Source organism: Bidens hawaiensis, unplaced genomic scaffold (assembly GCF_021521415.1).
Source record: "Bidens hawaiensis isolate Kalapana, Puna unplaced genomic scaffold, B.hawaiensis_p1.1 tig00026184_1, whole genome shotgun sequence".
Classification (NCBI taxonomy): domain Eukaryota; kingdom Viridiplantae; phylum Streptophyta; class Magnoliopsida; order Asterales; family Asteraceae; genus Bidens; species Bidens hawaiensis.
This window is the reverse complement of record NW_027494209.1, coordinates 191,096-206,093: the sequence shown is the minus strand read 5'-3', so window position 1 is coordinate 206,093 and position 14,998 is coordinate 191,096. Positions and strand designations below refer to the sequence as shown.

General features: G+C 33.4%; 1 protein-coding gene across 1 annotated transcript; it reads right to left on the bottom strand.

Annotated features, from left to right (window-relative positions):
* Positions 1-4,254: 4,254 nt before the first annotated feature.
* LOC143573003 (xyloglucan endotransglucosylase/hydrolase 2-like) lies at positions 4,255-5,466 on the bottom strand. The gene is made up of 3 exons (XM_077058007.1): positions 5,103-5,466; positions 4,817-5,010; positions 4,255-4,733 (listed from the first exon to the last, which is right to left on the bottom strand). The coding sequence occupies exons 1-3, from the start codon at positions 5,385-5,387 to the stop codon at positions 4,337-4,339; spliced, it is 876 nt and encodes a 291-aa protein (XP_076914122.1). The 5' UTR covers positions 5,388-5,466; the 3' UTR covers positions 4,255-4,336.
* Positions 5,467-14,998: the final 9,532 nt, after the last annotated feature.

The following is a 14,998-nucleotide window of genomic DNA, read 5'->3' as shown; positions in this document are numbered from 1 at the left end:
GCATCATCCCATGGTATGTGTTCGGACCGCAATATAAAGGAGGTTGAAGTATAGCTTCTTAATAGTTCACTGAAAAATTACAGTGCGGGTGCAAGATGTCACACCCCGACCAAAGGCGACGGAACATGCCGGGGGCAACAGGTTTCCCATTAACACAAGACACTATTAAAGTGGCCATATTTAAACAACTCATTAATTTTATTCTATCACCAAAACTACACATCTTGTTCATACAAATAACACCAAACATAAGAATTTAACTGTTCATTCTTCTAATAACCTAAACGGTCCCAAATAAGATAGCATCTTCAAACTCCAATTAACCAAAAATTAAAATTGTAACAATGCATAAAATAATATTTGTCAACATGAATGTTGGTGAGCAATTTCATAGTTTTGATTATATATAATATGAGGCGAAATCTACAAACGTATATGAGACTATAATTAAAAGCAACAATTGCAGTATATAAATCATAAGCAAATGACGATCCTTTCTAATCGGTAACAACCGACATACTAGGATAATGAGGCCCTATTCTATTAGCACAAGGCTAAAGTAGTTAGGGTGCGTATGATCATACTTATTTGAGGCTCCACAACAACATAAAAATAAACACTCGTGTATGTAAAGCATATGAAACATATAACACACAATAGAGCAAGTATTCTAAGTATCATACACCCTAGAGTTTGTGGTTTGAGGATAGAGTGTTATAAATCATTATTGTTTTAAATAAGTATGCATGTTACCCCCAAAGTATAAAAAGAAAACAGGGGATGAAATGTACTCACGTGAAATAAGTAACATGAAGGATAGTTTGCGATAAAACGGGGAAGGGTAAGTTCAACGGGCAAGACCTAGATTAAAAAGGGTCTTGACTTAGTAGATGGTTTTAAAAGCTTTAAAGTAAAATAACTTGAAAGTAAAATAAATAATTAAAGTTTGACGGCTAAAATGTAAATACATTAGAAATTATAGTATCGATTTTTGAAAAGTAAGTTTACTCGAAATTGGGTCTCGGTATTCTATTCATTTGTTTTACTTAACCATTGTTAAGTAAATATTTGGGTAAGGTTGTAATATTGCAAGATCCTTTGTTAAATAGATACAAAAACGATATTTTACGAGTGTTCGGATTTGTCGATTCGAATCTTGATAATTGGTCAAGCTCGAAGCCGAGATTCCGAAGTATTAAATGTTATGAGATAACTCAATGAAATCAAAAGAAACTTAACCAAGTGTGTAGTTCTATTAAGAACAACCTCGACGTTCGTTACGCGAGTGTTTGGTTTTGTGGGTCAAACTTGTTATAAGATCAAGTTGGAGCTAGCATACCAAGTGTTATGAGAAAACAATTAAAATTAATTTATAATATAGTCTTAGAGAAAATATGAGATTCGGTGGCCCAAAACACAACTAATGTGTCTTAAGCGAGTGAACTCGGTTTAGTTCGGTCCTGGTTCGGTCCTTGACTCGGAATAAAACCGAGGATGATTACCACATACCCAATACCATAGAAGTCATTAGAATAAACTTAAAAATGATAATAATCAATTATTACATACAATATGTTAATAATAAAGTATTTAAACAAAAGTTAGGTTTTGGTTCGGCTCTTGACTCGGGATAAAACCTAGAATGGTGGCCACATACCCAATACCATGAAACTCATTAAAATGATTTGGAAACTAAAGTAATTATAAACTAATCAACATTAGTAAGTTTGCATAAATTAAAGTGTTTAACAAGGACTATAATAGTTATCCATGAAGCCTTGCCTAGCAATACACCTATACCAACATGGCCGGAAAAGGGAAAGCCAAGGAAACAAGGGGAGTATGTTTTAAACAATTTATAGTAACAAACTTTAATTAACAAGATTAGTTAGTAATAAAGATTAGTATTAGTTTGACCTTAAAGAGTCAAACTATCAACAACTTGAAGAATAGATACTTGGATCTTAGATTGAGAGAGTTTGAAGAAGAAAGAGCAAACTAAAATGGGTGCACGGGACTTGTTTTTATAGTGAAAAAAGAATAGTTCACTCATAAGGGGTATACTTGCATTTCATTGGTTAAAAATAGTTAAACAATGCACAAAACAACAAGAGGTGTTTGACACAATTAGTCCTTTAAGTTTGTTTTAAGTCGTTTTTAGCCATAAAGAGGTGTTTTAATGTACCAAAAAGGATGTTTTCTTGATCCGACATTTGTGTAACATAAACGAACATAAAACCCAACATTTTATTAATAACGAAGGATCCAAAAGACAAAAACAGGTTGGGTTTCCAATACAAAAACAAATACAAGTTAAACCGAAAATGACAAATGTCACACAAGATTAATGAACTACCTATAAGAATATGAAGTTTTTCCTCTTCAAGAAGCTTTGAACTTGAGCTTTGATATATTCTTTGAAGGATTGAGACACAGGCTAGTAAAATATCGTGACAAGTCGAATTTGGATGTATAAACGTATGTGTATATTATCTTCAAGTATTCACTATGAATTGTAAGGGTTCCAATCTGTATTAACACACCGATATTTGAATATTTGGAATGTGTAATATACTAATGTGAAATTCAATCGTCACGAAATTTCATTTATGCATACGTTTGTGTTTCTTTGAGGATAATTAGGTTAATCATGGATGTCACTAAAACATGGGATGATTTTTGTTAATTTTAGTGTTATCAACGTGTATTTTAGTATATTGGGTTAACCTGTCGATCAAGTAAATAACATTATAGATTAAAAGATTTGGTGAGGGAGGTGTGCGGGCTCGATTTAATTCTAGGGGTTATTTGAGTTTTGTTATTAAGACTTAGTTATTGGAATATAACTTGGGACTTAATATATTATGTGGTGGGCTAATAATTAATTAGTTTTTTTGGGTAAAGCCTATGTCATTAATATTAATTAAGATATGACGGAGGCCATATATTGTATGATCTCTCGATCGATCGTATAAAGCAACTACTTTCAAAGTAACAGAAAGAAAAGCAATGATTGAAAGAAAAGCAATGATTGGAGTAGGAGAGTTAAAGTCAAAAAAAAAGGCAGATTTTTGTTGAAAGAATTCACAACAACATACGAATCCAGTTCCAATAATGAGAGAAATCATTGTCTTATCCCGCGTGTAACCTGCGAAATAGGTTTATATGAAAGCCCTCAAATGATTCACAGAATAATCCAAGCTGCTTATTATTTATGAAAATTGAAATCAAGATCACAGGATTGAATATTGTTCGAATTCAACATCCAGGTACGCCAATATTACAACAGAATCATCAAACATTTCTGATGATATGAGAAATAGCTAGCATCAATGAATAGGGTGAACCCCCGATTATCAAAACACCCATAGGGGCGAAAATATCATTCCCTAACTAGCCATGCATGAACTGTGGCATCATACAGAATTCAACAATCCATATTCTGGTTTCTTGAACCTTAGCTCCAGAAGTTTGGTGGAAAGTTTGTGCATGGGCTTGATCCCCGACTCCCACAAGTTCAGTTTCATAGTAGTGATGTTGGAGTTTGGCAAGAATAAAGGAGGTTCCAATGTCTTAAAAAAGGTGATCCAAGCCATTTTCTTGACCTCTTATTAGAGACTACGGAAATATAGATTTGAATAGAGAATTCAGCAATAGAAGATTGTCAAGTTCCAAATTAGTGGAGGAGATCAAGAAAAAATCGTTCTAGCTCCTTGATTACATTGTAATAGTTGGTGTGTTATTAAATAACTTTAATGTAATTTTCGTTATTTTTTCCGGTTTCGCTAGCTCCTTGATGGCATGCCTTGGTTTTATATAAGAATATGCCATTCAAAAGAAAAAAAATTAATAACTACATAACTAATAACCCTCGTTCATGGAACTCAACCCTTGACTTCCAAGAAAGGGAGAACCTAATGACACACCAAGATACCATGATCCAAAAGCCCATTAATACAATAATACCCCTGTTATGATGATAGAATATAAAAAGACAATCAGCGCAAACGAGTTCGTTTAATGTCTATGATCTTAGAACGTATGGAAGAAAATGCAGCATTGATTAGGTACAAGAAGTTACCTCGCACGACATGAAACTCATGAAGAACAAGTATTAGCATAATCTTAATTTCATCGTATGTGTCTTATACAATAAAAAATATTTGTTTGATTCTAATAATAAGTATAAAACGATTACAATAAAGTGACAGGCAAACGGACAACAAGCTGCGCCGCAACTCCCTTTTGAATATAAAAGAATAAAGAATTTTCAATATTGGAAATTAATTACAACAAGGTGCATTCAAGTAAAAATCCCAAGTGGAAGGCACTAGGCTTAGAGGAATCTGGAACGTTTGCATTCAGCAGAGACACCATTAGCAAAGCGTTTGTGGTCGTTGCAGTAGTTGTAGATCATGTGCTTGCTTTGCACCCACCTAATCCTGTTTCGCCCAGCTGCATCAATTCCTTGTGTTCTCCATGTCTGGTCATCATTCACGGTGCTTGTGGACTTTGAGTTAGGACCAACTTTATCCGCATTCGCATTGAATTTCCTGTAGTAAGCGGTGAAGGGTGCCTTTGTCCAGTCAGTTTTGACACGCCCACCCTGGGTCGCCCAGTCATCCGCATTCCACAGGCTCGCGTATACCCTCATTGGTTGGCTCTTGGGAAATGGGACTCCAGCAGCCTCATGGTTGTTAAATACTCTTACTGGGATGTTATCAATCAAGAAACTGTAGCGAAAAAATACTAAAGATCAGCACTCATGGGCTAAAATAATATTATTAATTATGTACCTAGAATTAATGTGACTTACATGATTCTTTGTGTGTTCCATACAATAGTGTAAATGTGGAAGGCTGCAGTCGGGTCAAACCATAGGTGAAACTGTTGTTCCTTATCTCCTTTCCCTTGTGAGTATACGTTGGTGTGGATTGTGTAAGGGCTCCCTGAGGTGTTGCCCAAGAACTCGAAGTCTATCTCATCATGTCCGGCCCCTTGTGATAATAACTGACGTCATTAATATAAACAAATTAGTCGAGTGAGCGTAATCTTATAGATCAAAATATATAAAAGGTGAAATTATGGACTTGAATACTCACGTAGAATGTGGTGACAGTACCAGCAGAGTTTCCAGGTACCAGTTTGAGTTGCATGTCGAACCTTCCGAAGAGATACTCGTGCTTTGACTGAAAACCCGACCCGGAGTATTGATCGAGCGAAAGTGAGAGATCCTGGCCACCGTTGGAGATTTTAGCACGTTCACCTCCGAAAGTGATGTCCATTTCATCGTAAAAACTTCCTGCAGAGGCGACTATAACCAGACATGAGATTGTTAGAGCAAGTGCACAAGCTCTAGAGTTTGAATAGCTTTGATGTCCCATCATATATTATTTTCAAGCTTGAGAGAGGAATTGAAGGAGATGTGATGGATTTATGTTTTAAGTGATTGTTTATATACATTTGAAATATACCATAGGAACCGTCCTGGTTGGTGGAAAAGAGGTGACGTACTCCACCGAAAAATGATTAAAAGACACCCATTCACGCGTACGTGCCAACTCATATATTCTATTCTCCAGGTGCTAGATAAAACATTTTCGATATTTAATTTTCGTACATAAAAGTTTTGTATATTTTTTCACATGTACTCTATTTTTATTTTTGTTTTGAATGGCACCACATAAACTCTATTAGTGAAATAAAATCATATGGACGTTGATCAGTGATTACACCAATTCAATGAGGCTACTTCTAATTGATCAATATTGGTGCTTTATATATGAACACTCCTGAATCCAACGACGAGTAGTATTAATTTAATTTTTTTTTATTATGTATTTTAGTTTTATATAAATATTTTGTTTATTAATTAATTTTATTGTTACACATAACTAGAAAATTCAGGTTCTTGATCTATCGTTTTCTTTTCTTCATTTAAAATATTCTTCACATAATAGGAAAATTCAGGTTCTCAAGTTTAAAAGGTCCAACACATATTACAGAGTATTTGGGATTCCTTATGAAAACTCCTTAGAGCATTCATATTCTAACCATCAAATTTTATGATTGGAGTTTAATAATTTAGGTGGTGGTTTACGATGTTGTAAGTAGATAAAAGAGAAAATGTAATGATTTATCTGTTACTTGAAAAGCATACTTTAGTACCCTATAATTTTTAGGAATTTTTACATATATCTCCTCTCTAAGCTTCTTAATTACATATTTTCCCAATATTAAAACCTTAATTAGATATTTCCCCTTTTAGCTTGCAATCACCCTTCTGCCCTTATTGAGTTCCCATACCTAACAACCAAGCCTCGCTTCTATTCGTTCCATTCATGCTTATAGAAAAGAGGGAGCATGTTTGCTTCCATTCACGCCTTTGTGACCTCCGGCATTCAAACATCAACATCTGTGACCATTGGTGTCTGTCGATTTTGTAATATGGTAAGTTCGATTTTGTAGCTGCAAACCCTAATTTCATCTCTATGGATTTTGTAACTGCAAATAATATTGGATTTTGAAAACCTCGATTGATTGATGAATATGTTATCGGGTAATGCCATTGTCAAGGTCAAATAAGCTTTTGTATCAATTTACAAAGCTTTCCTCTCCTCCACGGAGTAAGTATCAAAAGGTTTTTCCTCATAGTTTGTACTCGGATCACCAATCATTGGAGGACTATATACATTATCGAGACTTCGAGCACAATCAGGATGTACGGATCCCAAATGAACTCTAAACCTTGGTTCCTATTTGGCAAAATCACTCAATTTCATCAACCTTGGACCCTTTAAATAATACTCCATTTTAGCATCCAAATGTAGCATTTGTTGCATAATCATGTTCTGAGCCGCAAATGCATAGAAATTAGCCATTTCTGAAAGTATAGGGTTTAAACAGTCAATTTTGCAAAGTTTTGGGTTAAAACTGTCAAAGCATTAATGTTTTGAGTATAATGAATGAGTGAAATACTTTAACGAATGAAACACTGATTTTGGTAACGAATAGGCTTGTAAGAATCACAAATGGATAACGGTTGATGAGGAATAAGATGATATTGTTCAAACAAATGAAACTATAGCGAATGATCAAACGAATGAAGTATGATCCCACATAGCATTTAAATGGTAACGAATGTAGCATGTAGACAAATAAGTTGCTATAACTAAATGACACGTGGCAAAAACGATTATAACAGTTCATACAAACAAACAGTTATGAGTACCGAATGTGACTTCATCCTATAACGAATGTGTATTCAAATCTTAAAACCTTCATATACATTCCAGATTCAAACTCAAATCCATACCATAATCAAACTTGTAATACACCTTCAAATCTCAACCAAATACCAAAACCAATTACTTAAAATACTCGTCCAAGAATTCCGAACCTCAACAAACCATTGCAGACATCGGTTATCAATCCATACTCAATCAATTTCACCAAAAACCAGTTTCTATAGCCTTTGTTCCAGCCAAAACTTATAATACTTCAGTTCACTCGAATTGAACAAAACTAATACAATTAAACTAGTACAAACACTCAGGAATTGATTAAAAACAGTCTGAGTATCATTTTCATATCAATTATCAACAAATCAATGAGTAATTGAGCAAAAATTGTTCCGTACAGCTTCAGAATCAAAATGAATACGGTTAACTCTCAATTACTGATTCAATTGATGTTAAACAACACCTAATCAATCAATCAATCGGACGATGGATCTGATATCTCTTGAGTAACCATATCTGAATCATTACAATTTTGAATTATTTTGTTATGTTCAAGATCTAGTCACTTGATATTATTTAACTGATTATGTATACTTGAATACATTTAAGCTAGAGTGTGAGAGAAGATTTGAGCAGCATAACGAGGTGTTTTCGATAATAAAAATAACTTGTTACATTAACAATAAGTTAAATACTATTTATAGAAGATGAAGCCATTCGTCATTCGTCAGTGTTTTGAAACCCGGACCGGACTGGCCGGTTGGACCGGTTCGACCGGGACCCGCTAGGAAAACCGGTCCGGTTCGCTTATTATACCCGTTTTCTAATAACCCGGCCGGGTTGAGCGGTTCATGGTTCAACCGGAACCGTTAAACCGTCAGTCTAACCGGTAAAGCCTCTTTTGTTTAATTAAAAAATGTTGCTGCTGGTGGGTATCGAACCCTGGTCAACAGCCACAACGAATCCACTATTATTCCCTCACTAGCCACCCAGCCAAACCAAATTTATGATAATTTTGATGTAATATATATCCTTTATATTGACAGAAACATTGTATATATTGTAAATGAAAACGGAAGTTGACTATTATTATTATATAAATATACATAAATAGGGTATATATATCTATTAATATATTTATATATTTATGACATCATCCGGGTTAATGTCCGGTCCGACCTTCCGGGCAGGTCCGACCTTTGACCCAATAAGACATCCGGGTCGATGTCCGGGCCGGGTCTGAAAACATTGCCATTCGTTATACATACCATAAAGAATGGACTTCATTCGTCATCATGCGCTTAGACTATACATTAAGACAGACGAATGTACCATTCGTTGTCCTCATTCGTTAACAACCCTAACGAATGGACTAGAATAAACACACATGACCTCATTCGTTATTATCTACTCTAACGAATGGCTCATATCATAACGAATGTACATAAGTACATTTACCAAAATACCCTTCTACATTATAAGGACCAAATACATTATAAACAAATACCAAGACGACAAAACGTGTACTAACAGATATGACTGATCTAGGAGAGGTTGATGTTATCCTTGGTATGATCATAAAAGGAGTGACGGTGTTAGAGCTATGACTGGATCTCATTACACTAAGAAAATATTGAAGAAAGTCAATAAGTTTGATTGTCCTCCATTTAGTACTTCAATAGATCCTAATATCAAAATTACGTATAATCAAAGTGATTATATTTCTCAGCTAAAATATTAAAAGAACAATGAATTATGTTTTGTATTATTCAAGTTTTTTCCTTCGGTTTTAGAAGGATAAACTGATGCAAGTTGTATAATTAAGTGGATGTGTATTCTCTCTTGGTGAAGATTTCAGTTCTTAGGTAATTAAGGAATGAATTTGCATCGATTAACAATGGAACGTGAGTTTCTAGCATTTGTAGCAAGTAGGGGTGAGCAGAAAACCGAATAAACCGAACCAAAATTGATTAACCGGAAAAATCCTAAACAGAAAAACCAAACCGAAGCATTAACCGAAGGTTAATTTTTTTGGTTATTTGAAAAACCTATTTTTGGGTTTCGGTTAGGTTATCCATTTATAAAAAAAAAACTAATAAAACCGAACCAAACCGATTATGCCTTTTCTTTATTCTACAGACTCAAATCCATCAGTTTATCACTTTCCATTCTTTGTTAAGGTAATCGGTTATACCTTTTCTATATTCTAATCTTTTCTATATGGAAATTTATTCATTAATAACAATGACTAAAGACTTATTATTCTATATTAGTTGGAATGTGAATAATTATCGTAGTTCATTATTTGATTTTGAATATACAAGAAAATAACCGAAATTAACGGAAACCGAAACCGAAAATAACTGAATACCGAATAACCGAGTAACCAAAAACCGATCGGTTAGGATACTATAATACCGACTACTTCGGTTTTGGTTTCACCCAATAACCGAACCGAACCGTGCTCAGAACTAGTAGAAAGTTATACAAAGAGGCCGAATGGATAAGAAACTGGTATTATGAAATTCCATTGTGGTTAAACTAATATCACCAAAATCTATCAGGTGTGATAGTGCTGACTATGAGTTATAGTCATGTGTATAATGAGAAGCCTAGACGGTTATATATATGATACATGGTGTGATTCCTCATGCATGGTGTGATATCTGTTGAGTTTGTGATACATGTCTAACGATCTAACTAAAGAGTTAGGGAGAGATTTCGTGAATGAGTCGGCCATAGGGATAAGTTTAAAGTCCACCTAAGAATTTCTCATGTTAAGATACCCAGTTTCCATCTAATATGACGTTAGATGCTGAATTCAATGTGGAAAGCTTAACAACTAGAAACTGGAACATATTAGTAGCATCATCCCAAGGTATGTGTTCGGACCGTGAGATAAAGGAGGTTGAAGTATTGCTTCTTAATAGTTCATTGGAAAATTAAAGTGTGGGTGCAAGTTTAATGAACTATCTATAAGAATATGATGTTTAGCCTCTTCAAGAAGCTTTGGACTTGAACTTTTATATATTCTTTGAATGACTGAGACACAGGCTAATAAAATATCGTGACAAGTCGAATTTGGATGTATAAACGTATGTGTATATTATCTTCAATTATTCACTATTAGTAGCAAGGGTTCTATCCGTAGTGACACCCGATATTGGAATATTTGAATGTGTAATATACTAATGTGAAATTCAATCGTCACGACATTTCATTTATGCATACTTTTGTGTTTCTGTGAGGATAATTAAGTTAATCATGGATGTCACTAAAACGGGGGAGAAGTTTTTGTAATTTTAGTGTTATCAACGTGTATTTTAGTATATTGGGTTAAATTGTCGATCGAGTAAATAGCATTAGAGATTAAAAGATTTGGTGATGCGGGAGTGCGGGCTCAAATTAATTATAGACGTTATTTGAGTTTTGTTATGAAGACTGTGTTATTGGAATATAACTTGGGACTTAATATATTATGTGGTGGACTAATAATTAATTAGTTTTTTTTTGGGTAAAGCCCATGACATTAATCTTAATTAAGATATGACAGAAGCCATATTTGGTATGATCTCTCGATCGATCGTATAAAGTAGCTACTTTTGAAGTCATTTAAAGAACATTAATGACTAAAGTGGGAGAGTTAGAGTCGAAAAGAGGACAAATTGTTCTTGAAAGAATTCACAACAACATACAAATCCAATTCCAATAATGAGAGAAATCACTTTCTTATCCGATAAATCATTCGTGTGTAATCTACAAATAGGTTTATCTGAAAGCCCTCAAATGATTCAGAGAATAACCAGGCTGCTTATTGTTTATGAAGATTGAAATCAAGATCACAGGTTTGAATATTTGTTCAAATTCATTGTCCAAGTACGTAAATATTACAAAAAATGTCATCATACAGTCGCAAGAATCATTAAACATTTCCGATGAGATGAGAAATAGTGAGCGCCAATGAATAGGGTAAACCCCCAATTAGGGTGAAAGTATCATTCCCTTATGAGCCATGCATGAATTGTGGCATCATACATAATTCAACAATCCATATTCTGGTCTCTTGAAACTTAGCTACAGAAGTTTGGTGACACGTTTGTGCATGGGATTGATCCCCGACTCCCACAAGTTCAGTTTCATAGAAGTGATGTTGGAGTTTGGCAAGAATAAAGGGGGTTCCTATGTCTAAAATAAGGTGATCCAAGCCATGTTCTTGACCTCTTATTAGAGACTACGGAAATATAGATTTGAAGAGTTTTCAGCAATATAAGATTGTCATGTTTCAAAATAGTGGAGGAGATCAAGAAAAAATCGTTCTAGCCCCTTGATTACATTGTAATAGTTGGTGTGTTTTTATATAACTTTAATTTAATTTTCGTTATTTTTTTCGGTTTCGCTAGCTCCTTGATGGTATGCCCTTGTTTTCATAAGAATCTGCCATTCAAAAGAAAAAAAAAATAACTACATAACTAATAACCCTCGATCATGGAACTCAACCCTTAACTTCCAAGAAAGGGAGAACCTAATGACACCAAGATACCATGTGTGACATTCCTCATTTTTAGGTCAATTTGTATTTGTTTTTATTATGAAAACCGACCCGTTTTGTATCCCGAAGCGATGGTTGGTGGAAGTGTGTGGATAAGTGGTGGTTTGGGATTTTTGGTTTCCTGTCTGTCATGGTTTTGTTTTAAAATAGTTAAAACACTGAATTTTGGGTTCTATTTAGCAGGGGTTTTGTTCTCTAATCTGCAGAAAAAACATCCTTAAAAGGGCTGAACCAACTTCAACGGGTTAGTGACTTAACTTAAAAATATAATCTGTGCTTATTGAGAGTGGATGAATAAGTAGATATAAAATGTTACTAGTACAAATATGAAAATAAGGAACAAATAAGCAACTTATGTATTGGTATTTAACTTAAATTTGTAGAGAATGTTATGTTTATATGACGGTGGGGTGCAAATGAGCCGAGCTACTCGCGAGCGGCTCGTTAAAAGCTTGATTGAGCCGAGCTTAATCGAGCCCGAGCCTAAAAATAAGCTCGTTTAATAAACGAGCTCGAGCCCGAGCTTCACTTATCGAGCTCGAGCCGGCGCGCGAGCCTAAACGAGCCTGCCATATATATATATATATATATATATATATATATATATTTAAAGTATATATTTAATAATTATTAATTAATATATATAATGTTATGAAAAAATAATTAAAAATAACTAAATAATATATATAAACTAATTATAATTATAAAAAAAATAAATGATAAATAGTAAACAAGCCAAGCTCGAGTTCTATGTAAGTTAAACGAGCTGAGCACGAGCCTAATCAAGCTTGGGCTCGGCCCAGCTCGTTTGCATGGTTCAACAGAAATGCATGCAACAAAAGAAGAAAATAAATGTGTATTTATATTTAACTTAAATCACGTTGTACAACATATGTATATGTGCACATTGTTCTTTTATTGTTATTGTTTAGGCATTGTTGTAGCCGGGTTAGTTGGACCGATTTTGGAAGTCATTCTTTTCATGTTGCATTGCATGGTTCTTTAGGAATTGCTTGTTGTGCTTGTCGGACTGGTTTGGAAAATATTTTTTCATGTTGCATTCCGGATATATGTATGTAAATTTGTTGATTATTATAGGTTTAGACATTATAAAAATATGTTAGATCAAACAGTTAGGTTAATATGTGTGGATGCAATTAGGGTGCAAACGAGCCAAGCAGCTCATGAACTCCTCGAGATCGGCTTGTGAAAAAGCTTAATTAAGTCAAGCTTAAACAACCCCTAGCTACATTTAATATGAATCCAACTTTTCTTTAAAATTCTAATCATAAGAGCTTAGTTTGTTATGTATATGTGTTAGTATGTTAGAAAAATATTTTGGTTAATATGTATTAATTACGCATCTTTTGACAAGTTATATTTCAAAAAGTTAAAGGGAACTAAAGAACAAACAAGAGGCCTAACAAAACATTAAAATAAGAACGGGCTCAACATGAATAAGAACGGGCCAAACGTGAACAAGAGTATGCTCGACATTCGTAATGGAAAAATAAGAGATGGAAGAAATGATGTACGCAGAAGAGTAAAAAAAACTTTTCGTTATGTATTAATATACATTGAATTTTACTTATTTAGAAATGTTAAACATTGCGTGGTTTTATAATAAAACATGTTATTTTAGATTTTTTGTAACTTTTATTTCATATTGTATATAGTATTTTTATTTTGGGTAATATTTTAAAATTTTTCTGAATTTTACGCAGTAAATATGTAGTATTTTATTTTTTTTAATTGTTTTCAAGATTTTGTAGCAAGTTTATCGAAAATTATAATAAATGTTTGTGGCTAGTTTGTGGAAAATTTTATTTATGTTTTGTGGCAAGTTTGTCAGAGTTGTTAATAAGGATTTGTGGCAAATTTGTCGAAAAGTTTATTAACCTTTTGCAGCAAGTTTGCCGGAAGTTTTATGTGCAAATTTTGTCGAAATTTTAGTAGCAGATTTGTTAGAAATTTTATTATGGTTTTGTAGCAAATTTGTCGCAATTTTAATTAATGTTTAAATTTAACTGTTTGATTAAGTGATTAATTATTGTTATTACGAGTATTATTAATGAATTTAAATAACTTAAACATACAGCCTTTACATAAAATTATCGCGATTTTATAGGAAAATTATAAAGAAGTAATTGTAGAAAAGTTGTCGAAAATTCTACTACAATTTATAATTGTCGTAAATCTGAAGCAAATTTTGTCAGAAAGTTGTCTGTTAGTTAATTTGCCCGTGTTTTTTCTCTCAAAACGATATTGCCGGAAACTTGTCAAATAGGCAATTTGCCACAATTTTGCTACAAAAACTACTGTGGCAAAACAACCTATTTTCTGGTAGCTCAATGCTTTTTCTCATAATAAGCTATAAATTGCCCATGCAATTACTATCTTACATTGATCCTTAAAAAATAACTTTTGTTTATTCTTTTAGTTATGTAGGAATATGAATAGGAGTAGGAGTTGGTCCGGAATGGGGAGGACAGTAAATCATTTGACCAGCGGTGGTGATTCATCAGCAGAGGTAAATTGTTACCATCTCATATTATTCTACTTTTATAAATGTTTGAACTCTGATGATATACATGGGAACTTGGTAATTGTTCAACTGTTTCAGGTTGGGAAAACATTATGTGTAAGAAGATGGAATGTTGCGCTTGATAAAAACGATTGCTTGGATATAGCGGTGGTTCTTAGGAGGATACAAAAGAGGGGTATATTCCCTTTATCCATTAAAAATGTTAAGATTTCATTTTTAATTTGTCTAATTAGAAATGTTCACATTCAAAATTTATTAGACAATTTCCGAGTTTACCCTTAAACACACACAAATAGCATTAATAAACAATATTGATGGCTCAAATTCCAATGACATTATTTTCATTTGTTAAGCAAAAAAAAACAATCATTTCAATATACATTGTACTTTATGTTTTTTACACATGACACTTATAGAGGGACAGAGGAAGTAATTTTTTTGTTTTTAATTTTGGATCCGTCTCGGAAAAGGGACGAGTTTGTTGCTTTGTAGTTTTGTCAAAATAATCTTTTTTTTATATTATACTATATGATAAAATTTGTTGATACGCCTCCCATGTTATAAATATTGAATATATAAACTATGTAAAAATATATTTTTCAGTAATTGCTAATCGATATGTTTGTCTTAACATCGATTTGGTTTGGGTATAAATTAGGGATA

What these genes read in the sequence shown, in the direction of transcription:
- LOC143573003 (XM_077058007.1), bottom strand. Translation starts at nt 5,387, where the DNA reads ATGATGGGACATCAAAGCTATTCAAACTCTAGAGCTTGTGCACTTGCT. An exon ending in GTACTGTCACCACATTCTAC is followed by an intron (nt 5,011 to 5,102) that starts GTGAGTATTCAA and finishes TAATGACGTCAG; the next exon opens with TTATTATCACAAGGGGCCGG. An exon ending in TGGAACACACAAAGAATCAT is followed by an intron (nt 4,734 to 4,816) that starts GTAAGTCACATT and finishes TTTTCGCTACAG; the next exon opens with TTTCTTGATTGATAACATCC.